Here is a 26,210-nt window from a genome sequence, read left to right on the forward strand (position 1 = left end):
TGGATGCAATGTAAAATGCTATGTAAAATAGTTGTGTAAGTCGCTCTGGATAAGAGCGTCTGCTAAATGCCTGTAATGTAATGTAATGTAATGTTAAAAACCCACCCACACATATGTTTGGCCTTTCCATGTCCTATATGCTTATACACACAGGGCCAAGTGACTTGACACAATTTAAGTCACTGCTTTGGAATACAGCTTCTTTAATTTCCATGAGGCAACATAGCCTATATTGTTTGTAGTACAGTAACTTGGCATCATTTTTATATCAATACTTTTAACAGTAGGCCTAGATTTTGCCACTTTGAATGAATGAGTTATAGACAGTGCTTTTTATGTGTGAGTAACTTGGCATTTTTGTACGTTGAAAACGTGTTTTTTATGAGATAATATTTTCCAAGAAATGATGAAAATCATCGATAACATTTTGCTGGGTCCAGTGTCTTACAGCTACCAGAGAGAGAATACGTAAGGTGGGGATGATGAGAGAAAGCATTCGGTTATGTTGAGCTATAAAACGCTATTCCATGGGAATGGAATAGGGACGGAGTGTGGCACAGTGGGTAAGGAACTGCGCTTGTAACCGAAAGGTCGTAGGTTCGAATCCCGGGTAAGGACACTGCCGTTGTACCCTTGAGCAAGGTACTTAACCTGCATTGCTTCAGTATATATCCAGCTGTATAAATGGATACAATGTAAAAAGTGCTATGTAAAAAGTTGTGTAAGTCGCTCTGGATAAGAGCGTCTGCTAAATGCCTGCAATGTAATGTAATGTAATGTAATGTAAATTCCAAAATAATAGACATGTTATACATCATTAGAAAGCTTATTCTGTCACCTATTGATACATGAATCAAGCCATGAATCAAGCCAGATTGTTCTACAAAGGGTGACAACACCGTAAACTGCATGCGTGGTATTACGTGCAACTATTTTGGAAGGTACCATTGTGTCACAAATGAACATATATTTGACAAACGGATTGTCCAAGACAATATATGACTACTCAGTCTCAAAAGGGACATATCTATGTGTAAAACCAATGGTAAGCTTGTATATTTATTTATTTTATCTATTTATTTTAGAAAGATTTGTCGTGTTTATTTCGTTATTTAGTGAGCAGCATTTTCAATGCTGTTTTGGTATATCTTAGGGTTATTGTTGAGTTTATCTTGTTGCTATGACAGAATACAATGTTTTAGTGGTGAAAGAATATTTTTATGAATGCCCAGACGGACATTATTGTCCAGTGTGTCATGGGTGGAGGGTGTAGTTGCAGATGAGACTGCAGGGAGGGGTTGCTGGGTGTGCAGACCATTCGGGGGCCAGCGCAAAGGGGTCAAGCCATGCCATTGTTTTGAATGATGGACTTGTGTCTTATAATTTTAACAGTATTGTCACAACAAATTTGATCCGGGCTGCAAAAATGATCTGGGTGAGGTAATGATATTCTAAAACAGCTGTTATATCCATTGTGACGTACTTACAAGCTTTGTTACAGCGTCCGTAGCTATGCTGGACTAGGTAAAATTAACTTGATTAACTTAATTAACGAATTAACTTAAGTGGTGTAAGTAGACGTTTTAACAATGAGTTAGCTGCTCCGCTAGCCAGCGCTGCTCTACTATCAACACAATGCACACAGCACTCATATGCTGATATGCACTTATAGCTAGCCACCACTGTAGCGTTTTCAGTAATATGGGAGCATGCAGCTGAAATCCTCTATGGAATGCAGCCTCACAGCGATCTTATCTACAATCAGTAGGCAGTGTAGCGCTTCACTTCGAGGTGCTTATGCCGGCTCTTACAGATCGTTTCCAGCCAAAACTGTCATGGTTCGGTGTTTCTGTTTCTGTTTTTCCTTTCTGTGCTGCCACATGGCGGCACTTTTTGTTTTGTATTTCTGTTCGTTCCCTCATTGGTTTCCCCTGTGTTAATTGTATTATTTTCTATTATTCAATCATTGTTTCTGTTCATGTCTCGTTATCCCATCCCTCTCTTGTTTATGTATTGAGTTCACCTGTGTCTGGTTTATTTAAGTCCTTTGTTTCCCCGACTCGGGTGCTGGTTCCTTGTGTTTCCGATTGTGTTTCTGGTAAATGGACTGCATTTATATAGCGCTTTTATCCAAAGCGCTTTACAATTGATGCCTCTCATTCGCCAGAGCAGTTAGGGGTTAGGGGTAAGGTGTCTTGCTCAAGGACACTTCGACATGCCCAGGGCGGGGTTTGAACCGGCAACCCTCCGACTGCCAGACAATCGGTCTTACCTCCTGAGCTATGTCGCCCCTCGTTTCTGCCTGTGTGTTTCCGCCTGTGTACGTTTCTGCTAGTCTGTTCTACCCATGTTCTGCCTGCTTGTTTTTGCCTTCCTGTGTTCTGCCCTGTGTTTTTTTTTTTTTTGGATTTTGTAAGTTTCACTGTTTTCTTTTTGGAGAATTTTTGTGTTCTTGAAAGTTGCCCTGCGTGGCCTCTTTTGTTCCCTGCTTTTTGTTATTAAAGACTTTGTTTGGATTCGCCATTTTGGAGTTTGAGTTTTTCACTCTGCGTTTGGGTCCTGGTCCCGTACTTGTGACACCAAACCACTACAAAGAGAGACAACTTATTATTTACTTTTTTTTTTTGTCAGTGACATTTTTTTCTGACGTGTATGATGGCAATCGCGACCACAACGCTATTTTTTATTATCATCATTATTATTATTATTATTATTTTCTGCTAAAAACATTTAATTCATATCCAGGGAGATAGCCAACTACTTACAAGTTAAATGACACGTGTAGCCATTTACTAATACGATCGCATTGTAGGCTGGAAAATAACCAGTAAAACCAGACCACACCCACTGATAGTATATTCAGTATAACACTGCCCTGTTAGCAGGTGCATCACATGCTTTACGCTGTGCACTGCTTGTCTGTGGTCCTGAAAATACCAATAATCACAAGCCACGTCCAGTGTGCCACACGCCATGCCATTGACTGCGCCCCTGCACCATGCAACATTGATTCTGCAAAATAGAGCCCTATGTGTTTTATGGTATTATTTGTTCAGAATGAGGAGGTAGACATGTGGACAAAATCAGGTGCATGTATGTCAAATGGGGAAGAAAAAGAAGAAGAAATCTAGAAAAAACAACAGAGGTCCTACACGCTCACTGCTGGGCCCCCTAGTAAGTATGCAAGACAACAGGGAGTGGGTATCTGAAGTAACTGTAATAACTATTTTTTAACCATCCTATGTTGAAACCAAATGAATAAGTCTTAAAATGAAGACATACATCAGAAAGAAAATCTATACTATGAATGAAACGTCAGAAATATCAAGTGAGAAGCTGTAGACTGGGCATGTGGTCTTCTAGTATAATTTAAGTTACTATGTTTCCAGTTTTGTTGAATATTTATTTCAATAGAGAACATATATTCATACACAATAATTAAACACAGCAGACTGTTCCCTTGATTTAAAAATCTCATTTTGATGAAGCATGTACTATTAAACTTTTTGTTAAAATGTTAGCATGGTCACTGGGATGGAAAGCTACCTTTAAGTGCAAGGCACTTGTGTACAACAGAACTTATTTTCATTTGAAAATTAAAATGGTCACTTGAATGTTTTACATTAAATTAGAAAAAGATCATTGAATAAATGTGACTATTTTGACTTTTTGTGTTAAATCACAAATAATAATTTTGATTAAAAACTATGTCATACATTGAAAATGAACGTGCATTCAGAAATTATTCTTCCTGTCCTTTTTGCTTTTCTTTAAGTCCCAAATAACACCCAAAGAGCACTGTACAGACCACTGCATCCTGGAAAAAATTACTACAAATCCCCACAGTCTCAACCTGGTCTAAAGAGGAGAAATTATCATGTTTCTTCATAGGTTTTCACTTTGACTGGTTAATAATTTCACAGTAAAACGGTAAATCACTTTTGCATGTTTTGCACTGTGTGACTGCTTCATGATGGTCTGTCTTTCAAGATTATCTCCTTGATAGCACATCTGACAACTGTGTTTGAGTCGTATGCGACTGCTGGAAACTTGAACACAATGAGGATGAACCAGCAGAACCAGGCAACATGTGTAACCCAGTGTATCAACACTGTCTACAGACAGAATAATAGTCTACAGTTTTACAACACCAAGGAATACTCTGTATAAGTGTTACTAAGACTCTGTATAAATTGCCAAAACCTTCATTAGCTGTGCACAAACGTATCTAACCTCCGTGAGCAATAAAACTGTTTAATTCAGTTAAACTGCATTTTTTATCTAAATGACATAAAACAATTAAACTTAATAAATAAACTAGATGTGTATTATATTTAGATGGTTTTCGTAATAAAAATATTGTGCTGTAAAGACAATACTTTGACAAAGAGACCCTAAAATCTGAAGCACAATTTACCAAACATCATGTGTATATTCTGATAGGTACTGCATGCAATCTTCCAAGAAGGTTGTAAAGCTTAAATAGTCCTGAATACAAAATATGCACAACATCCAAAAAGCCGTACAAAACTGATTTCCTGTAACAGATTTATACAGCACATTTGTTTCTCAGGAAACACAATTAGTTCAGCAACCTGCACAGGACTTTACCCTAAAACACAATATGCATGCATCAGAGTGCATGACGGCCCAAACAATCATTGTGTACAAAAATGATCAGCCAGTCATTTTTCCATTCCACACATGACAAAGTATCAGAAAAGAAGCACCCAACCCCCTGATCCAGAATGCAGTGCTCTTGATTTGCCAATGCTTCCACCTGCCCTTAAGTTAACCAATTGTTCTGAATAATAGAGAAATGGTATTACCTCCTGTGGTGGTGATGGGTGCTGAACGAGGACAGAAGTGGAAGTGATTGAGAGGGAGGGATGGCTGCTTCTTTTCCACTGACACTCTGACAGATGAGGTGGAATGGATTTTAGGTCAAGGGGGAGGGGTCAGAGGGGAGGGCAACCTCTCAGCCAATTGCAGTGTTGGCTGCCATCTACCATATCCTATTGCATTATGCAAGAAAGGAGGAGCACAGTGATTTTTGAAATTCTGCCAACAGTGCGCACACATCGCAAACGCCGTTGCATCATGGCCTGTTTGTTCTGTGCTGGACCTGGGGTCACAGGCAACAACGTCAATGCCATTGGCTGGCCCAGCCCAGGGTGACTTGGCCTGGCCCTTTTAAATGTTCCTGTGTACACCGTGTTCTGCCAATTACAACTGGCCCATGTCAGTGAGGGCTGTGACGGTAGGGGCCAATCACCTCTCTCGATGATGCTCTTCCTCCACTCAATTGTTTGTCACCAAACAAGACCAGGATACCAATGACAGCATAGCCCTGCTTTAACAAGAAAGGTTGTGGCATTATGGGGACGTGCAAATTCACCTGCCACCTTATCTCAGTGCAATTCACACTTAAAAAAAACACCCTATGACTTGATCAGTTTAGAAAAAAAGAAATGGCTGAAACTAATTCCCTGCACCTAAAACAACAGTTGAACTCGGCAGCAAAAATTATATCATTCAAATAATAGAAACTGACATAAACAACCACAGTACAAGGAAATACAAATGAAACATCAAACCACAATGTGGCATTTATCAAACCACATGGCTCACTGTATGAAAAGTATCTATAAATACAAAAGTAAATCCTTGACTACCCCCAGAATACGGACATAAAGAGATTACAATGTCAGACATGAGAAAAAGTTCTTTTCAGTTATTTCCTCTAAAATAACACATTCTATTGACCATATAATTTAGGCTCCCAGTAAAACCAGCTGTCGACATTCATCTCTCTTTCACGTGTCTCCTTAAGACTGAACATCATCTAGTTCTCAGCACGCAATCACAAACCACACTTGAGAACCAGGCCGAGGTCAAAAATCCACCCGGGACATCAAAGAAAGGAACCCTACCCTCATACACGAGTGTAGAATTGCTCATCTTGGAGACAAAATACTATATCAAGCAGGCCAGTGCAATTCATATCACCTTTTAATGGATTTTATTTCCAACTGCTGTACCTTATTACATCCAACAGAAGTAAAAAATTTGGCTGAAGTGGAGACTTTTGTCTGTGGACAGTAGAGTTTCTGTCATGGTGGGAAGATTTCTGTCTAAAGCATGCTGACTTCACACTGAAATGCAGTGTTTCTGATCTGAGGCCATAGCCAATTCTCCTAAAGCTGACTGTGACAGGACAAAACATGCTCCAGAACTCCCTAATGCATAAACAATTGTTAGCTCACTATGTAGACACTACTTAGCCACCACTCAAAACATTTACGTACATCTACAAAATGGAGCATTTCTCTTTAGTGGTAAAATACTCTAATCTCAGTCCAAGAGTTTTACAAGACATTAAGAAAGTGAGAGCCACATTATTATAGCATTATTTTGCATAAACCCAACCAACAACCAGACTGTCTCTGATACCAGACCAGAAAGACACTAGGCTATAAGTGAACAAACCACTGAAAAGTTATTCAAATATTACCCTTCAACTCAAAGATCTGAATTTAATATAACTCACAAAATCTGAGCCACAGATTAGTAGCAAATATACAGTTTTTCATTCCAGCAAATGTCAGCCGCAAAAGAAAATAATAAAAAATTTGTTCAGACATACTTGCATGGAAGCTTGACTGCCTTGGAGAGTAAGACCAAGTGTGGTGACTTGGCTGGAAAATGCAGGAGACCGTTGTTGTAGCAGAGGAAATATAAAAACAACCAGCTGCCACATAGCAACTGTGGCTTGGATTGCGAGACTAGCTGTGATGTTTAAGCTAGTCTGATACATGTTAAATAAAGCTTGCCTGGATAGCCAAACCTGTGGGAAAAATTTGTGAGGTGCTCTTGGGTACACAGGAGAGGGAATGTCCCAGAATATAGACTGTTTTGCAACCATGTCCCACAGAAGTGAGACATTCCACATGCCTCTGCTCTCACAGCCATTTCCCATAGATCTGTTGCATCCACGATGTTTTTGGTACAAATGTGGCATGCCATGTTTGGTCAGTGTGGCTGCGGCGTCAGCATGGAAGGTCCAACCGTGTCTGGGGTGATTGTAGCAGGAAGGTGAACCCTGAGTAGCACATTCCTTTCTGTCTCTGCATGTGATCTCACTCCTGGATCATCAATGAGCAAACATTTCTACCAAGTGACACTTGTGTGTGCTCATCCTGCACATGCAGACCACCCATTTGCTCTGCAGGTGGAACCATGATGTTACGGCTTCTGCTTTCAAATTACTGACCAGTCACAGAATTCATGGCCCGGCAACAAGTTATGACACACAGATTTTATAAATGAGTAAGACTGTATTCAACAAAATTGTATTCAATAATACAAAATATCTTTGTTCTGACTAATTTCCAACCTGTGAGCCCAGGTTAATCCATATGACACTGTGCATTATACAACTCTCCAAATTTCACCCTCCAAAGAAGGTATGTATGGAGATGGGATTTCAGCTGTTAAATTCACTGCCTGTTAAAAAGCAAACAATTGTGTAAAAATCTACTGGTTGGTTGAAAAGAATGAAACGTCACCCACTGGAAAAAAATAGGTGACATTCAATTGTCTCACCAATCCTATGCAAAAACAAGAAGTTGTAATTATTTTGGTTGCCGCTGTGCATTAACTCCTAACTACAGCTAAGCTACAGTGAGCTCCATAGCACAAATACACATTTTTTTCTTTATTTGGCTCTGTACTCCTCAATATTAGATTTGTAATCAAGCAATGCACACACAGTTAAAGTGCAGATTCTCAGATTTTATTAAAGGGATTTTAAAAAATATATTTTGGTTTCAACATGTAGAAATTACAGCACTTTTTACACATAGTCCCCCCATTTCTGTAACGGTGAAACATAAAGATGCATAAAGATCTGAAAGAATAAGATATTCTGCACTTTTACCATGTATGAATTGTTTAATCCCAAATCTAAAATTGTGGAGTGCAGAGCCAAATCAAGAAAAAATATGTCTTTGTCCCAAACATTATGAAGCTCTCCATAGATAGATATGCTAGCAATCTAGTAGCAATTTCATTTAAATATATAACTGACAGCAGTAATTAATGGGGTCCAAGCAACATGCGGCAATTATGAATTTTTAAGCATATATATATACTGGAGCAATGCAGGTTAAGTACCTTGCTCAAGAGTACAATGGCAGTGTCCTACCAGGAAATCGAACCTGCGACCTTTAGGTTACAAGACCGACTCCTTAGCCATTATACTACATTTTCAGTGGGTCAAAAGTTTACATACAATTTGCTAGTATTTGTTGGCATTGCCTTTTAATTTCTTAGCTTCAATCAAATGCTTGGGGTAGCCTTCCACAAGCTTCTCACGATACTTTGCCGGAATTTTTATCCATTCCTCCTGACAGAACTGGTGTAACTCAGTCAGGTTTGTGGGCCTCCTTGCTTGGACACATTTTTCAGTTCAGTCCACAAATTTTATATGGGATCCAGGTCAAGGCTTTCTGATGGCCACTCCAATACTTTCACTTTGTTGTCTTTAAGCCATTTTGTTACAACTTTGGAGGTATGCTTAGGATCACTGTCCTGCAGGAAGACCCGGTTGCAACCAAGTTTTAACTTTCTAGCTGATGTCTTGAGGTGTTGCTTCAGTATTTCCAGATAATCCTCCTTCCTCATGATGCCATCTATGATGCACCAGTCCCCTTTTCAGCAAAACACCACCACAACATGATGCTGCCACCCCCATGCTTCACAGTTGGGATGGAGTTCTTCGGATTACAAACCTCACCCTTTTCTCCTCCATACATAGCGCTGATCATTATGGCCAAACAGTTCAATTTTTGTTTAATCTGACCAGAGAACACTCCTCCAAAAGGCTAGGTCTTTGTCCTGGTGATCACCTGCAAACTTCATTCTGGCTCTTTCATGCCAGTCTTGGAGTAGGGGCTTCTTCCATGCGACAGCCTTTCAGGTCATGGCAATGTAGGATTCTCTTAATGGTGAATGTTAGATACTTTGGTACCTAATAACTCCAACTCCTTCACCAGTTCCTTTGTTGCTGTCTTTGGGTTCAGTTGAACCTTTCAGACCAAATGTTCATTCAGCCCTGGGAGTTAATTTGTGCCTCCTTCCTGAACTGTGTGACTGTGTGGTCCCAAGATTTTTATTGTTTGTACCGATGCTCGTGGTACCTTCAGTTGTTTGGAAATTGCTCCTAAGGAGGAACCGGACTTGTGAAGGTCCACAGTTATTTTTTTCTTGGCTGAGTTGCTTGGATTTTCCTATGGTATTAAGTGCAAAAAGGCAGTGGCTCTAAAGGTAGGCCCTTAAATACAATACAGCCACAGGTACCAATTACAGTAACTCTCAATTAACCATTAAATTTGCCAATCAGAATGTTCTAAAAAGTCATTACATCAATTTCTGGAATCTTCCATGCTGTTTAAAGAGACAGTCAACTTGGAACTTTTTACCGACTAGAAATCTGATATACTGAAATAAATCTGTCTGTAGTCAATTGTTTTAAAATGACCTCTGATGTCAACAAAGTAGATGCCCTAACTGACTTGCCAAATGAAATGTATGGTAACATGAATTGTGCAGAGTTGTGAAAAACTGAGTTTGAATATATTTAGCCTAAGTGTATGTACACTTTTGTCCTTAATTGTAGCTATTGCATAATAGCCACAGGAATCTTTATATATGTGCTAAATAAATCTGATTCAGTGTCGGTGGATTAACATTATTATAAAACTCACAGTCACTTCAGTAAAAGGTTTGTGCTGATATCATTTAAAGTGAAAGCCACATTTCTTCTCGTACAACAAACAGATGGGAACATGTTTTTTCCATCAGTTTGTTGTAGCCTATTACAGAATCTTTTCACGTGGTTATACGTATTCAAAGGTATTTCAAACAAACACTTTGCTTTGACTATGCAGAGAAATTCCCGTCCAGACTAACTTTGCAGTGGTGCATTTTTGTTTTATGATTTACGTGCCGAGTTTGGGCTTATGGAATGGGGAGATTAACAGCAAAAACGTAAACAAATCGGCAACAGAATAGACTGGCGTCAGTTTAAATATACAAAGAGCAAATACAGAAAGTCAATTTTGGTCATCAAAGACATTTCAAAACTGAACAGTGATTCTATCTGTGCCTTTGCACTCTTTTATTTTTAAAGGTAGAAGTTCCGAAGTGGCAATATTGAGCGCAGATACAGCACCTTGGAGCAGACATCGGAGTGCTTCATACTCGTTGTGGTGTTCATTTGTGAATGAAGTTTTGTTTTACGTTTTATTAACAGCCTACACTTTTCCTCACTTAGTTCTGGTTTTGGAAATGGAAAAATCACATCCTCCAAGTCTTTGGATAACGAGTATTTTGCGAGTTCCCCAAGTCTACCATTTGATCATTATCATAATAAGCTAACCGCTAGCCTGTAACTAAAAAAGCTTGACAGAGGGCCACTGCCTAGTAATGGTTGCTAGATTAGGACTGGACTATCACCGCTCGGAAGAGGGGTTTAGCGATGAGGGGGATAATGGTTGTGTCACACGTCATGACTACCCTGGAAGGGACAGAAGAGCTGGACACAGGGAGAAGCGGAAATTCCAGATATCTCCAGCGTTTTATTGCTTTTTGGTAGCGAGAGAGAGCAATCCGAACAAACACAAATGAAAAACCTTCGCTCGTCACCCTCACCTGGATCTGGGCAAAAACAATAAACTAAAACAACAAAGAAAAATAAATGAAATTATGTTTGCTTTTCAGCTTCCTTCGTGGTACATGCTCTCTCTCACCGTCGTAGGGGATCCCCAGTCTCAGATGCCTACTGTGGAAAGGAGCACACTTTTAAATCCCGGACTGATTCGTAACATCATCCAGGTGTGTGCCTAATTAACCAATAGGTGTGGTCCTCTAATTGCTCTGAATTCCTCCTGCAAACCTGTCCCTACCACAGGTTACCTAATGTTTCTTATTAAAAAGTACAATATACAATGTTTTTGGTGGTTGAAATAAGGTTTTTGAATACAAATAATAAAAGACACAATTACTTAATATTTGTATTTTATTTTCCGTTTTACATCAAAGTAATAATCCATTAGTCAGGTGACCCTTGTAGCATTTGCCCGCCCTGCCATATTGCCAGCACGTCACTGCCTAGGATTAGTTCACAGAAGATGGTTTTGTCAAAAATCCTAAATGCTGGAAAATTTTAAATGGTTGGTGTTGTTGTTCTTGAGGCAAAATTGTTCATCTGATTGAGTACAATGTAAGGATGTAAATCATATGATTTGCCATTAACTACAGCCAAAGATTGACTCTTTGAAAACCTGCACATTTGCTATACTCGTAATGAGGTGCTTTGTCAGCCATGCAGGTTTCAACTATCTAAAAGGAAAATGTGATTTGTGAATTTTTCCATTTTCAAATTTATTGAGCTCCATAGTGCCACCTTGTGGCTTGACTGGACCACTTCTTTAGGGCTGTCCTCAGAATAGGCTTACCAAGTTTCATTACTTTGTGTTTAACTGTCTTTATTAGCTTCTTTTTAAATAGCCACACCCACCATGCAAATTCATTGGATTACTGAAAGCACTTTTTGAAGCATACCAACTTTGTTTACATAAATTTTGAAGAGATTTGCAAGCAACATTTCAAATTTTGTGCACATCAAACCATCTAGATGTTGTTTAGTGTCTTTTTACTTTACTCAAAATTGTGGTAAATCCATAATCCTAGGCTAATAGGTCCTTGAGGCAAATTTATTCTGTCTGTAAGAGATCTTGTGACATTAGTTACTGGTCCTTAAGTCAAATGTAGCAGGACTTATTCTAGTTAAATTAGTGGAAATTCAGTTGACTGTGATAGTGCCACCACGGGGCCAACTCAGCACCAAATTTGAGTAGTACTGGACTGGAGGTACAGTCTATCAATGCATGTGAATCAACCGTGAAAGTCATAAAGTGGGGGGAGAAAATAATAAATAATTCAAAATGGCTGCCAAACCAAGGTGGTGGTGACCAAATCATACAAGGACATAACAATACTGAAATGATTATTCAGGTTGGCAGGTTTGAAATATCTACGAAAAAACTGTGATTTTTTGTGAATTTATTTATTTAAAAAAGATCAAGCTCTTTAATCGGGCCAATTCTGTGTGGCTGTCCTCAGGATTAAGCTATCAATAGATCCACCAATTTTCACCTCTTTGTCAAACCTGATGCACCCTTAATGTGGCAAAGTTGTTCACTGTGAGGAACCCGTTTTTAGAACCTGTTTATTCATCAACACAATCTAAACTCAGGTTAGTACTACAATTTTAAAAAGCTAAACTTTGTGTGCAGAAAGATGCACAATATGCAGAAAGATGCACCATATCAAGCATTTGCTCTGAACAGGTTTTTCCTCTCCTCTCATAATGATCGCAAACATGGCTGACCGTAACTATTATGCAACTTCTGGAAATGATTGTGTTTTGTCATAAGTGGCAAGGATGACACATTTATTTTCTAAAAGCCTACTTCTGCCCTGTGGGCAGGCAGGGGTGGACATGTCTCCTTGTAACAGCAGCACAGTGAGGGGTCAAGGGTTGCTGTGGCCATGTGTGAGCTAATCCCCTGGGCCCCTTGCTCCCCCAGTCTTATCAGCAGGTATTGATCTGTGAGCTTGTTGTTCCCACACTTAGCTGATGGAAGCTGAGAGGGTTACAGGGAATCATATCTGATGAGGACAGTCAAGGAAAATAAAGACTTTGGCCTTGACAGTGAAAGTGGGTGATAGTTAGAGGTAGGGGCCAGATGTGGGGCTGGCTGGTGTGGGATGGGGGCAGGGTGATGTGTGCAGGTGTGTTTGACATACAAGGTGCTGTGCAATCAGCCAATGAGCTGAACAAAATCAAATGCGAGCACCCCCAAGCCAATAAAATGCACTGGATGAGTACTCAGTCAAATGGCGATATTTACTAATTGACCCAGGTAGTCCTGAACAATGAAGACAAAACTTTGCACCCTTTGAATACTGCAGCACAGTAGATGGTTGTGGTAAGTTCAACAGTAGTCCACTGACTTAAATCCAATTTTCTTGCATTGGACTGTAAATGACATTTGTTTACTGCTTCATTTTTCAAATATGCTAGGTTCAGGCAGCAACTTACATTACAATTGTAACCAGTGTGCATGTACTTCATTACTCAGGTTGTTATCAGGCATTTCATTTTAACTGACCCTATGGGAGGCAAGTCATTACAAATCTTCCTGAACATAGCCTGATCTAGTTATCCCCATCAATTATACCATGTGTCCTAGAGGCTTCCTTTGCCAGCAAGATGGAAAAATACTTACAGTGTAAACACTCTACATTTACAACTATTTAAGTACAAAAAATAACTCTATGGAAACAGCTGTTGGCTACTCATACTCAGGGCAAGTACTGAAAGGAAAAACATTTAAGAGTTAATCTACTGAAATCGCGTAAGTTTAAAATGGTCTCTTCCTCACAGCTGAAGAATACTCTAGGAGCAGGTTCTTGGGTGAGTTAAGTATTGAAGGCTATGGGAGCTAAAATGTTTGTTAATATGGCCTGGTATCAGTTTCTTCCAGGCTGGAACCATATTGTTATTGTTATTAGAATGCAAGCTCCAGAAGGAAACTGGAACCGTATTGTTTGTTGTTCTAGTATTAGTATTCAGCCTTCTTCCCTTTTCCAGAAAAATGGCCGGAAGTCTTTTCAAACATTTGGCATTGTACATCAACACAAAACCACACCCTCATGGCCAGTTTGATGAAAAAATCCTGAAGGGGGTGCTGCAAGAAGCATTCAGATTCAGGCTATAACATTTTAGCAATTTGTCGTAGAGAGACAAAAGCAGTACTGCCAGATCCGACACCTCAAGCCAAACCAAAAAAGAAATTAAAGCCGCAAGCGACGTTGGGAGGGGTCCAAGCATTGGCACTATTGCGCCCCCTACAGAGCGATTGTAAAATGGTTTTGTCCTCATAATTATATACCTTCACCCAACATATCTACTGAATATGATGATGATTGATTATAGAGCAATTTGAACCACTTAGCGGACATGCCAAACCTAGCCAATCCTTGCCCATTTAGGGGGTACCCTATTTAAAGCTTTATAACCCCAGATGTGAACACCACAGAGACTTGAACAACGGCTTAAATTAACCAAGACATTTGTACCATTTACAATACTAGTTTAGATTAATTTATATTCATAATTTTGGAAGAAATAAAGTGCCACAAATGCAATTGTGTAGACAAAATATCTAAAATGAATGTGCTCTTTTTTAGTTTGTAGTGAAATACTGGGAGATTGCATATATACAGAAGGTTAAAGTATACATGTCTTGGATCAAAAACTTCTTGAGCACAAGTTCATAAAATCTAAGGGTGGATATGTAGAACTACTAAAGATCTATGAAGCAAAAACAAAGCACTGTACCCAGCGTCTCCAGATCTACCCAAAATGTCTAAATTATGCATTGCTGTAAATCACAACAAATTCACGTATTTCACTACAAATCAAATGTTTTTTCTCAAGAAACTCACTGTTGCATCATTATCAAGTGGTAAATACAAGCTTTCTGTCAGTACAGTGGTCTAAAATAGCTAGGGGTCCAGAAACATATCCAAAATCTCTCCAAAAAGGTTTTTTGTCCATTGTAAAGCATATAAATGAGCCCCTTATGAAGGTTTAAGATGAAACATTGATATCAGACTTAAAGGAGTACCATGGTGATTTTCACACTTTCTTGGTTTTATGTGCTATTTGCACAAGAGGCATTGAAGAAACACAGTGAGCAAAGTATTAAATATGTCCGTTCTGTATTTTTGGAGAAATATGCATTTTAAATTCATCGTCCTATTTTCAACCGGTTGAGAAAGTTGTCATTTTGCTACGTCACGAATACAGTAACCACTCCCATTTCCACGCCCCGTAAAGAAATCTGACAGGACACACCGTCCTGCTGTTCAGACAATGCAAATATTTGACTAACGTTAGGTTCACTTAAATTAGAGTGCCTTTAGATTATTTCTGGTTATATTCATTTAGCTAGGTAGCTAACGTTAGCTAGCTAGGAGGTTTGCTTTCATAAGGCAATGTTATCGATAACGTTAGCTTGCTAGTTTGCTTTTATGAGGACGTTATAGTTGTGCTTTTATCTTAACTTGGCTAGCTAGATGGCAAAAATTATAATTGGATATAAGTCAACGTCCTTACCTTAGCTATCTATCGATACTTGATATACTACTAAGCTAGCTAGCTTGTGAAAATTCAGTCTCCCAAAGAGAGCGCGTATCATGGGGGTAGCTATGGTAACGGGGCACGGTCTGTCAATCATAGCTAACTGACAGTTCTCATTACCACGCCCAGACGGTTCGGGTGAATTTTTATAGTGGGAATTTAGGCTTAGAAAAATACGTTTTAAAGTACATTGAAATGACTGAAGAATAAAAAAATTATGTACATTTGTTTTGTTGTTGCCTGAAGACAACTGGGAAGTGTCATGTTCAACCACCATGGTACTCCTTTAAACATAATGCAAAATATTGTCACACAATGCTGCACAGTACCTAAATGCTTAGTAATTAACTCTTGTATGTATTTCTATACTCTGTACTCTCGTATGTTTTCTTGTATGGGGATGGGATGATATAAAAACAATTTTCAACCGTCCACCACATTTTGGCAATGTTCCAACACTCTCCTCATCACTGTTGCATGCATCACAAATACAATTACACTACTAACTAACGCTTACATTACAGTGTGAAATATCCACATTATATAATACCACTAACCTATTTAAAGAAACTCAATTTAAAAAATAACGTATATAACCGAAATATCTTGAGCAGTAATACTTACTGAATGAATACAATGATGAAATGTAATCTGGTAATAGGTCTGTCAGCAAACATATGGCTTTGGTATGCCCAGAAGTCCTCATTAATAATAGTACTCTCCAAGAAATTACGAAAAATCGTTGATAACGTTTCGTTAGGTGCAGCGTGTTTTACTGCTACGACAGAGTGAATGCGATAAGAAAATTTTTGGTTACGCTGACCTATAAAATGCTATTCCAAAAGCAAAATCAGACATGTTATACATCATTAGAAAGCTTATACTCTCACCTACTGAATAAATGAATTGTCAATCAAGCCAGACTGTATTAAAAAGGGCAACAATGCCATGAACAACTGGTGTGGTATTACGTATGGCTATTTTGGAAGGTACCCAGGCATCACAAATGCGCGTATATTTCACAAACGGATTGTCCAAGACAATATATGACCACTCAGTTTCAAAAGGGACATCTCTATGCGTAAAACCAATGGTAAAGTTGTATATTTATTCAATATTTAGTCCCAAATATTGACTGTGGAATGACATGGAATAAATTTTTTAAAACTTTGTCTCCGTTTATTTCGTTATTTAATGACCAGCGTTTCAGTGCTGTATTGGCATATCTTAGGGCTAATGTCGGGTTTATCTTGTTGCTATGACAGAATACATTTTCTCTCAGCATAATGACAGATTCAAAGACTAAACAAACTCACCCGATATTGTCTTCAAATGGATCCATGCCAAAGAAAAGTAATGATTCATCCTCTCAAAAAGCTTTCACTAACAATCTTTTAGTAGCAAAAAAACGAAATATGAACTCGCTATCCCTGCTACCTGCATGCTGCGCGCAGATTAGCTCACCGTATTATTTATTTAGACATTGGCAGACTACAGTATAAATTGCGTCTTTTGTTTATATTCAATATTAGTAATTGAAGCGAGAAACTGCAGCTGTAAACACAAGAAGGTTTGTTATATTATGGTAGCAACAGAACGAAGCGGACTATATATATAATTACCGTCATTGTTTTATTATACCAGCATGTTTTCGCGCATTTGCAGAGAAACTCAAACACTATCAATAAAATGGTAAAGCTGTTTCTCAGCATAATGACGGAGTTGAAGACTAAACATGCTCACCCGATATTGTCTTCAAATGGATCCATGCCAAAGAAAAGTAATGATTCATCCTCTCAAAAAGCTTTCACTAACAATCTTTTAGTAGCAAAAAAACGAAATATGAACTTGCTATCCCTGCTACCTGCGTGCTGCGCGCAGAGTAGCTTACCGTATTATTTATTTAGACATTGGCAGACTACAGTATAAATTGCGTCTTTTGTTTATATTCAATATTAGTAATTGAAGCGAGAAACTGCAGCTGTAAACACAAGAAAGTTTGTTACATTATGGTAGCAACAGAACGAAGCGGACTATATATATAATTACCGTCATTGTTTTATTATACCAGCGTATTTTCGCGCATTTGCAGAGAAACTCAAATACTATCAATAAAATGGTTTAGCTGTTTCTCAGCATAATGATGGATTTGAAGACTAAACATGCTCACCCGATATTGTCTTCAAATGGATCCATGCCAAAGAAAAGTAATTATTCATCCTGTCAAAAAGATTTTACTAACAAACGTTTAGTGGCATACACTCTGGCTGGCACTGTCTTTCATTGATTCCTCGACGTTCAGACCCTCCCCTCACTGATAAAAAGTAGACCCGACAGTGTCGGATTACTTAGTTGCGTCGCCATGGATGTCTCCTCGCCACTTGCCATAAAGGAACTTAGATGGCATGTCATAACACTTAGATGTAGAGCTAAAAAGTGGCAGGCAAACAATATGCCGGAGGTGGTCACAATAGCAAAGTTGTACAGCACATTCAGGTGCATAGGTCTACGTTTTGGTATGATTTGACTTATGGTGTGGGAGATATAGCCTTTTAAGCATGTGTTATAGCGCCACCATCTGGCTGATCATCTGGCCGACATAGGTGATTTGTAGTGCCTGAGTAGTGGGGGGCCATAGGAACCCACCTACCAAATTTGGTTGGTCTAGGACTTATGGTTGCTGAGCCTCAGATACTTTTAGCGGAGAAAAATAAGAATAATTAAAGCTGCAAGCGGCGTTGGGAGGGGTCCAAGCATTGGCAGTATTGTGCCCCCTATGGAGCGATTTTAAAATGGTTTTGTCCTCATGATCATATACCTTCACCCAACATATCCACTGAATATCATGATGATTGTATGAAATATTGATGACTTATGACCAATTTTGTGCTAAGAAACGCTGTCGGATTACTTAGTTGCGTCACCATGGATGTGTGCGTATCAACCAAATTCGTTCGACAGACAGGAAACGTAAACTGATTTGACTATATATGAAAAAATAGGCGAAATATCGGTAACAATCTGGACCTGGTTATGTAGGAAAAATGTCCTCGTTATCCTCCAGTGGTTTTTTTTTTTTAAGTACTTTCGCGATTTTTTAATGTGCAGGCAAATAACTCACGAGGTGGTCCAGCGCTAGCTTTTGGTTGCTAAGGGGACGTGTATCGACCACCCCATATACACTCACCGGCCACTTCATTAGGTGACAGGAATGGCACCCGGTGTGGTCTTCTGCTGCTGTAGCCCATCTGCTTCAAGGTTTGACGTAGTGTGCATTCAGAGATGCTCTTCTGCATACCTCGGTTGTAACGAGTGGTTATTCGAGTTACTGTTGCCTTTCTATCAGCTCGAACCAGTCTGGCTATTCTCTGACCTCTGGCATCAACAAGGCATTTTCGCCCAGAGAACTGCATTCTTTGTAAACCCTAGAGATGGTTTTGCGTGAAAATCCCAGTAGATCAGTAGTTTCTGAAATACTCAAACCAGCCTGTCTGGCACCAACAACCATGCCACGTTCAAAGTCACTTAAATCACCTTTCTTCCCCATTCTGATGATTGGTTTGAACTTCAGCAGATCGTCTTGACCATGTCTACGTGCCTAAATGCATTGAGTTGCTGCCACGTGATTGGCTGATTAGATATTTGCGTTAACGGGTGCAGTTTGCGGTTGAACCTAATGGCCTAATGAAGTGGCCGGTGAGTGTAAATGAATGGAACTTAAATTTGCTAGTATACTGTATAAGTGTCCTGTCTTGCGTATTTGAGGTTAATATGAGAAAGGGTGGTCGCTATCAGCATGTCTAGGAATCCGTACATATTCACTGTTGTAATTCAAGTCGCAGGACGCAAAATAGCCGTTAGGAAAGCAGTTTGAAATTATGAAGCAACGTCTGTGCCATTGGCTTTAATGGGTCACGATGAGATAATTCCGAGAGTGTTGCTTGTCTTAAAGTTGATATAGTAAATAAGGCTGTATTAATATAACTAAATGTACATGTATGAAGTCGTTTTTTTTTACATTTAGACAATTTATTATGTGTATTTTTACGGGACTTACATTTAAATGGGTAACAATGTCCAGTTCTCTCGAATAAATACGAAGTAAATACACTAGCGGTTAGGGTGGTCGATAATAGGTGCTCTCACTCTTGTTGCTCCTCCGTCGTGGAGTCTCTAGCTGTTTTATTGAAGAATTTCGTCAGTTTAGGCAAACTTTCCTTAAAGTGGGTATCTTCCTTCTTCCTCTTTCTCTTCTCAAATCCACTTTGAAAACGCTTCATGGTAACAAAGATAGTGACTCTCTGCCTCTGATGGCAACTCAAATTTCTACATCATTGATTAGGCGCAAATGTAGGAAGGTCAAGGTGGAATAGTCCATTAAATGTGAAATGTGGGTGATAATAAATATTGGCAAATATAGATATTTAATTGGACAGGCCCACATTTACATGTAGATAGATTTATTTTTATCTATTACAGATTATCATTCGTTTGGAGTGACAAGAAAGGAAAAATGTTTTATAAATTTTAAAAAAAGGAAACAAATTCACAAGGCCCCTTTGGCGGACGAGGACCCAAGCAATTGCCTACCTATGACCTATGGTAAAACCACCTATGTGCGGGAGACACATTTCCCTGGCTTTTACATTTGACCTAAAAGTACCGAACGTCGGAAAATTCTAATACCGAACCGTTTGTTTTTTTTAAGTACCTATAAGGTGCTGAAGTTTCGGTATACCGTACAACACTACGTCAGACACATATTCCAATCCATTGCTCAGCTTAGCAGAGAATACACATTTCATAATGTGTATTCTCTCATAATGACATAATGGACAATATTGTCTATCTGGGCATTCATAAAAATATTTTTTCACCACTCAAAAATCATAGCAACAAGACAAACCTGACAATAGCCCTAAGATATGTCAATACAGCAGTGAAAATGCTGCTCAGTGAACAACTAAATAAACAAGACAACGTTTTCAAAAATTATACCATGTCATTCTACAGTCAGTATCTGGGACTAAATATTGAATAGATACCCAACCTTTACCATTGGTTTTATTTAATTATTGGTTGTGACAAGTATCTGTACAGTATTTATGGTTTTCATTTCTGCTCTGCTGATTTATGTACATGTGTTGAGGATATATTTTTGATGAATGCTATCACAATGTTTTTGATGAATGTTATCAAGGATTTTTTTTATATTTCATCGAGGACCATGTTGCAAACAAGTGTTGAAGATGCATGCATTCTTTAAAATAAAAATCATTTAAATTTTGCATTTGTTTGACTTGAAACTTGTATTAAGGGACTGAAATATTTGCAAAACACCATAAGCAAAGAGCATTTTATCAGCTTTACAAAACATTGTTGTTGTTGTTGTTTTTTTTGTTTTTTTTTTTGTTTTTCTTTTCTTTGGTTGGTCTTCATTTAAATCTTTTGGGGTTGCTCACCAGTTTATTTTATTGTATTTTATTTCTTTGAGGAAATTCAAGACTTTTACTTAAGTAGTATTGTGATGGGTGATTTTTAACTTTTACTCGAGCAATTTTCCTGTAAGATATATGTACTTGTACTGAATTATGATTACTTTTTACACCACAAAGAACACACGCCACAAATTGTTGGTTGGTGATTTCATTAGTATTTTTCCCGGTGGCTGTTCAAACATACACAAACGTCCATACTGCACCATGTAAGCAATGACTCTGCGTAGCCCTATTTTTATAGCCAAGGACATTCTTTGCATTAGCAACTATTTTTGTATTTGCCCGTTCGAAAGGTTTAAACTCATAACGTATATTATTTGTAACTGTGCGACTACTCTAAAAATAAATAAGTAACATCGATAGAAAGATTGATTTATTTATCCTTCGCATAACTTCTCCCTTGTTTTCGGAGAACAAGGTTTACACCGCATGCAATTATCACTGCCATACTTTCCATTGTACTGGCTATGGCGACATTAACTATGTACATTTGGAATTCTCAACCGACAAATTAGTTTTACCAAGTAAAACCCGCGAAATGTCGCCCATAATCAACAAAAACAGAGCTCACCCTCGAAGACTCTTTCAACCCCTAGCCTTATAGCAAATGCCCAGAACATGGCGTCAGGCCAGCTACTTCTGCTGAGAAAATATGTAGGAAACATGTATGCGACCTCCACGATATGTTGTGGTTTAAGTTTTCCTTTTACACAATTGTTATGAGTATATGAAATGTGTGTTCGATCTGAATCCATACCAAAATTATTTTTAGTTGTAGTGTCTGAAATTTGTTCGTAGTAACACACACCTACGGCTAATCTCTTTTCTTAGTTACATTGTGGTCTGTTTTCGAATGGTTAAAACGTTTTCAAAAAGTTCCCATTATGTCTAACGATGATAATCTGGTTAGCTACACCTTAACAGTTCAACCGTCTGCCTAAATATGCAAATATTAAAATACAATATTTTTTAATAATAATAAGGAAGTCTATATCTGCTTTGAACTCAGTTCAACAAGCTGGTTATGTCCAAATAATATTTGTATGCAAACTGTCTAATAGAAAGCTGAATTGTACCATTTCAGGCGGTATCATTACTACTTTTTTCCCCTGTAAATATATTAATTAAATGTTAACATACAATCTCAAATATGAAGCAAAGTCTTCAACAAACGGTAGGTCGGCGAATGTCGCCTACTGTAAGCACAGTTGCCGTTTCGTCATTGAGCTTGTGAACAAGCCGTGGGAGAACACATTTATTGTCTACTTAAGGCGGATTTTCTTTATTCAGAAGGATTTTCAACTAGCGTTCGCTATCACACCACAAAGCAGATTTCACAGAAGAAGCTTACATAGTGACCCACCTTAGAACTTTAAATCGACAGGGCGCGAGGCAAGCAGGGCGTGCAGACGGGGCTTGGACTAGAAGCGATAAACTTACGCTTCCTATTTAACGCAGTGAATTACAGTGGAATTTTCCACCATGTGACGACGACCTTCGCTGCGCATCACGTTTCATCCAATCGTTACGCCGGGCACCCACCGCACGCGTCGCGTATGCGTCGCGTAAACAGCAGGGCGAAGCAGCACGGCGCGACGCGTAGGGTGTCTCCACTGGTTCCGTTTGTGTCGCGCAAAGGCTTGCGTAAAAGCTATATATTCCTAGTAGCTCTCGCAGTCTGCAGTGGGCTTTTACATCGTGCATTTCACGTTTGTTCACGACTGTTGATTATGGGTTAAGTGAATACTTTGGTGAGAGACCTTTTTCAGTTTGTTAATTTGGTAATATTTCGTTAACTCGTAAATAGCCTACGTGAGAAAGTAAACGCTTTCAAGAAGTACCATAAACTTAAATCGCAACGTAGCCTGCATAACAATCAATCTCAAACTGTATTAATTTATTTGCTTGGTTAACAAGCGTGCCAATTTCATGAAGAATATGTAATGATCATAATAATAATAAATAATCCGTAATCAACCATTGGGAATTCCCGTGTTGTCTTGCCATTCACGTCAAAACATTTATAGGATCAGATTTAGTAAAATCAGCTAATCATGAAAAAGTCAGTAACAGTTTTAATCTTGAAGGGATATGAACACCACAACGCCATGAACACCGGAAGCTTTGAAGTACAAGTGCAATAAAGGCTTGCTTACAACTTCATTTATAAAATAGGTGCATTTTCATCGGCAAGACCACTAAATAATCTGATTTTTTTAAAGCTCTGTGGATTATCTGATTTTTATTAACAAGCCCTTTTTGAAAGCACGGCGAACGAAGACATCGGAGAAGTCAAATAGGCTGAGCAATGGTTGGTTAAAAACTATCTTCCAATACTCGAGCTAACAAACCGCTGCTCGGTGCATTCCCTTCTACGTCACTCAATAGCCTACGTCTTTCTGTGGTGTATTTTCAAATTTACCCCACCCTCTCCGCAAAATAAGACAGCGAAACTAAGTTTGCCTTTCCCCCAGGTTCCAGTTATTTATTTATTTTTACAAAACGAAAAGGCTTGTATTTTTTTTAGCTGCTTAAAAAATATCTGGGAGGTAACTAGGGACACACCCCCAGTAATATAAGAATGAAATATAAATCAGAGCATGTATACCTAGCATTTTAGAGCATATTTCTGTGTATAAACAGGCCAACGTGACGCGCGACAAGCCGAAAAAATAGAACAGAAGCGAAAAACTACGCTTCAGTTCGCTTGTGTCGCGCGAGCTTCGCAGCCGGTACGCGACGCGTTCGCATCTGGTGGAGACGACGTCGCCCGCTGCCGTTGTAATAACAGTACTTCAACTACGCTTCAGTTACGCGCGTAGTGCGCTCGCGGCCGATACGCGTGCGGTGGGTGCCCGGCTTTACACCCCGCTAACCCACTCAACCATTTGGAATACGAATTTTTGGGGGTCCAAGCAGCGAAGCTGGTGGAACCCTATTGTATCTGTTAGGATTATTATTAGGGGTCCAAGCAGCGAAGCTGGTGGAACCCTATTGTATCTATTAGGATTATTCGGGGTCCAAGCAGCGAAACTGGTGGAACTCTCTTGTATCTGTTAGGATTATTATTATTAGGGGTCCAAGCAGCGAAGCTGGTGGAACCCTATTGTATCTGTGAGGATTATTAGGGTTCCAAGCAGCGAAGCTGGTGGAACCCTATTGTATCTGTGAGGATTATTAGGGTTCCAAGCAGCGAAGCTGGTGGTACCCTATTCTATCTGTTAGGATTATTATTATTAGATTATTATTGCCTTTGGCAATCACACTACTATTATTGCACATATTTAGTCTGATTGCTTTAGGCAATCACACTACTATTATCTCACATATTCTTTTTTATTAGTGTGGTTGCCTTAGGCAAACACACTATTATTATTGCACATATTTAGGGGTCCTACGAAATAGGAACCCTATTGTTTTTGTTAGTATTATTATTAGGGGTCCTACAAAGTAGGAACCCTATTGTTTTTGTTATTATTATTATTATTATTATTATTGGGGCCAAGCACCGAAGGTGCAGGGCACCTATTGTAATCGTTAGTATTATTATTATACTTTCTGCAATGGGAGTCTATGGCAGCCCATAGAACCCATTGGTGGTTTTTTATGAAATTTGGCACATTGATAGTGGACAGTCCAATGTATCCATGCATCGAATTTGGGGTCAATCCATCCAACTCTGTAGCGCCACCAACAGGCCAAACTTCAAGGTACATTTTTGCTTATAACTTTTGAACTGTTTGTCCTAGGGTTGTGCGGATTGTTTCCCCTGAATCCCTGGGTCATGCCGATTCCAATGCACACATTGTTGTTAAAACGCGTCATAATAGATTTGAATTATTCGAAAAACATACTAGTCCTAGGGCATTGATCCGATCACCACCAAATTTGGTAGGTATCATCTACAGATGGTGCTGACTACAAGTTATTCACAGAATTTTGATTGATCAAATGATATGGCCACTATTAGCGAATGAAAATTGAGCAGGGCGTGGCCTTTAACATAAAGGTGTGTAAATTCTGAACGGTTTGACCGAACACCACGAAACATCGTAGGCATATCAGCAGCCATATGTGGAGGATAACCTTTCATTTTTGGCCTGATCAAACAAAATGGTGGTGCTAGAGAGCTCATTTTCTGTTTTGGCATAACCGCTAAGCCAAGTTTTTCGAAACTCGGCATATTGGTATTGGGGCACTCCAGATGGACGGGGAGCAAATATGAAGCCGGCAGGCCATAAGGTGGCGCTATTATGAGCAAAAAGGTGTTTTTCTTCGATAATTTTGAACAAGCATATCTCCGGCCCCATTTGAGCTACAGTCATGACATTTTGCACATATGTGCAACTCGTCAAGGGTAACAAGGACCCATAAGCCCCGCCCATTTGATATTCGACATTTTTGAAAAATGCTTCAAATGCTTTCTGCCATGGAAGTCTATGGCAGCCCCTATAACCGACCGACCGGTCGGTTTTTTCAAAACGTTGCAGAATGGTAGAGGGTTATGCCGTTCACCCTGCGATGGACTGGTGCCTTGTTCAGGGGTTGTTCTGGTTGCTTGTCCGCCTGGTGCCACTGTCGTGCTTGGCCCCTTCATTGCTGCTCGCAGCTATATTTAGTATACGCAGCTATATTTAGTATATATTTAGCTACGAAGTAGGAACCCTATTGTTTTTGTTAATAATAATAATAATAATAATAATAATAATAATAATACTATTATTTTCCTGGAAATGGTCAAATAACTCAACAAGTCCTTGACCAAAAATGATATAAATTACCAGGTCGAAACTAGAGACCATGAGTAACTATGCCAGAAAGAACAACACCATCCTGGGTCTCATCTCCAACAACGATGAGACCGCCTACAGAGAGGAGGTCAGCGTCTTGGCAACATGGTGCCAGGACAATAACCTCTCTCTCAATGTCTGCAAGACTAAGGAGATGATCGTGGACTTCAGGAAGCGACGGGGCGGGGGGGGGGGGGGGGGCACGCCCCCATTCACATCGACGGAGCTGAAGTGGAGAGAGTCTCCTGCTTCAAGTTCCTCGGGGTGGTCATAAATGATGACCTCACCTGGTCCAGGCAATCAGACGCAGCAGTGAAAACTGCCCAAAAGCGCCTATACTTCCTGAGGAGACTCAAGAAGTTTGGCATGTCTGCCAAAACCCTCATCAATTTCTACAGGTGCACCATTGAGAGCATCCTCACTGGCTGCATTACTGCCTGGTACGGCAGCTGCTCCGCTGCTGACCGCAAAGCCCTCCAGAGGGTAGTGAAGACAGCGGAGCGCATCATTGGCTGCCACCTCCCCTCTGTGCAAGGCATCTACCACACGATGCCTTAGGAAAGCACAGAAAATCATAAAAGACTTCAGCCACCCAGGCTATGGTCTGTTCTCGCTGCTGCCGTCTGGTAGACGCTACCGGAGCATCCG

General features: G+C 39.4%; 1 protein-coding gene across 5 annotated transcripts in view; it reads right to left on the reverse strand.

Moving 5' to 3' along the window:
• The window catches only part of slc38a4 (solute carrier family 38 member 4), a 130,778-nt gene extending 108,513 nt beyond the window's left edge, over positions 1-22,265 (reverse strand). Inside the window, exons 1-3 of one of the 5 annotated variants that reach the window (XM_035425415.1) lie at positions 22,136-22,182; positions 5,276-5,350; positions 4,830-4,915 (exon numbers count right to left, since the gene is read on the reverse strand). Coding sequence is in view for 1 of the 5 variants with exons in the window: in XM_035425414.1 (XP_035281305.1) it covers positions 21,344-21,527 (184 nt within the window). In the remaining 4 variants the exon portion in view is untranslated. Of the gene's footprint in view, positions 1-4,829; positions 4,916-5,275; positions 5,351-21,343; positions 21,830-22,135 lie in introns of those variants that run through there. The other 4 variants (XM_035425417.1, XR_004766089.1, XM_035425416.1 and 1 more) reach the window with 4 other exon arrangements.
• Positions 22,266-26,210: the final 3,945 nt, after the last annotated feature.

Source organism: Anguilla anguilla, chromosome 7 (genome assembly GCF_013347855.1).
Source record: "Anguilla anguilla isolate fAngAng1 chromosome 7, fAngAng1.pri, whole genome shotgun sequence".
Classification (NCBI taxonomy): domain Eukaryota; kingdom Metazoa; phylum Chordata; class Actinopteri; order Anguilliformes; family Anguillidae; genus Anguilla; species Anguilla anguilla.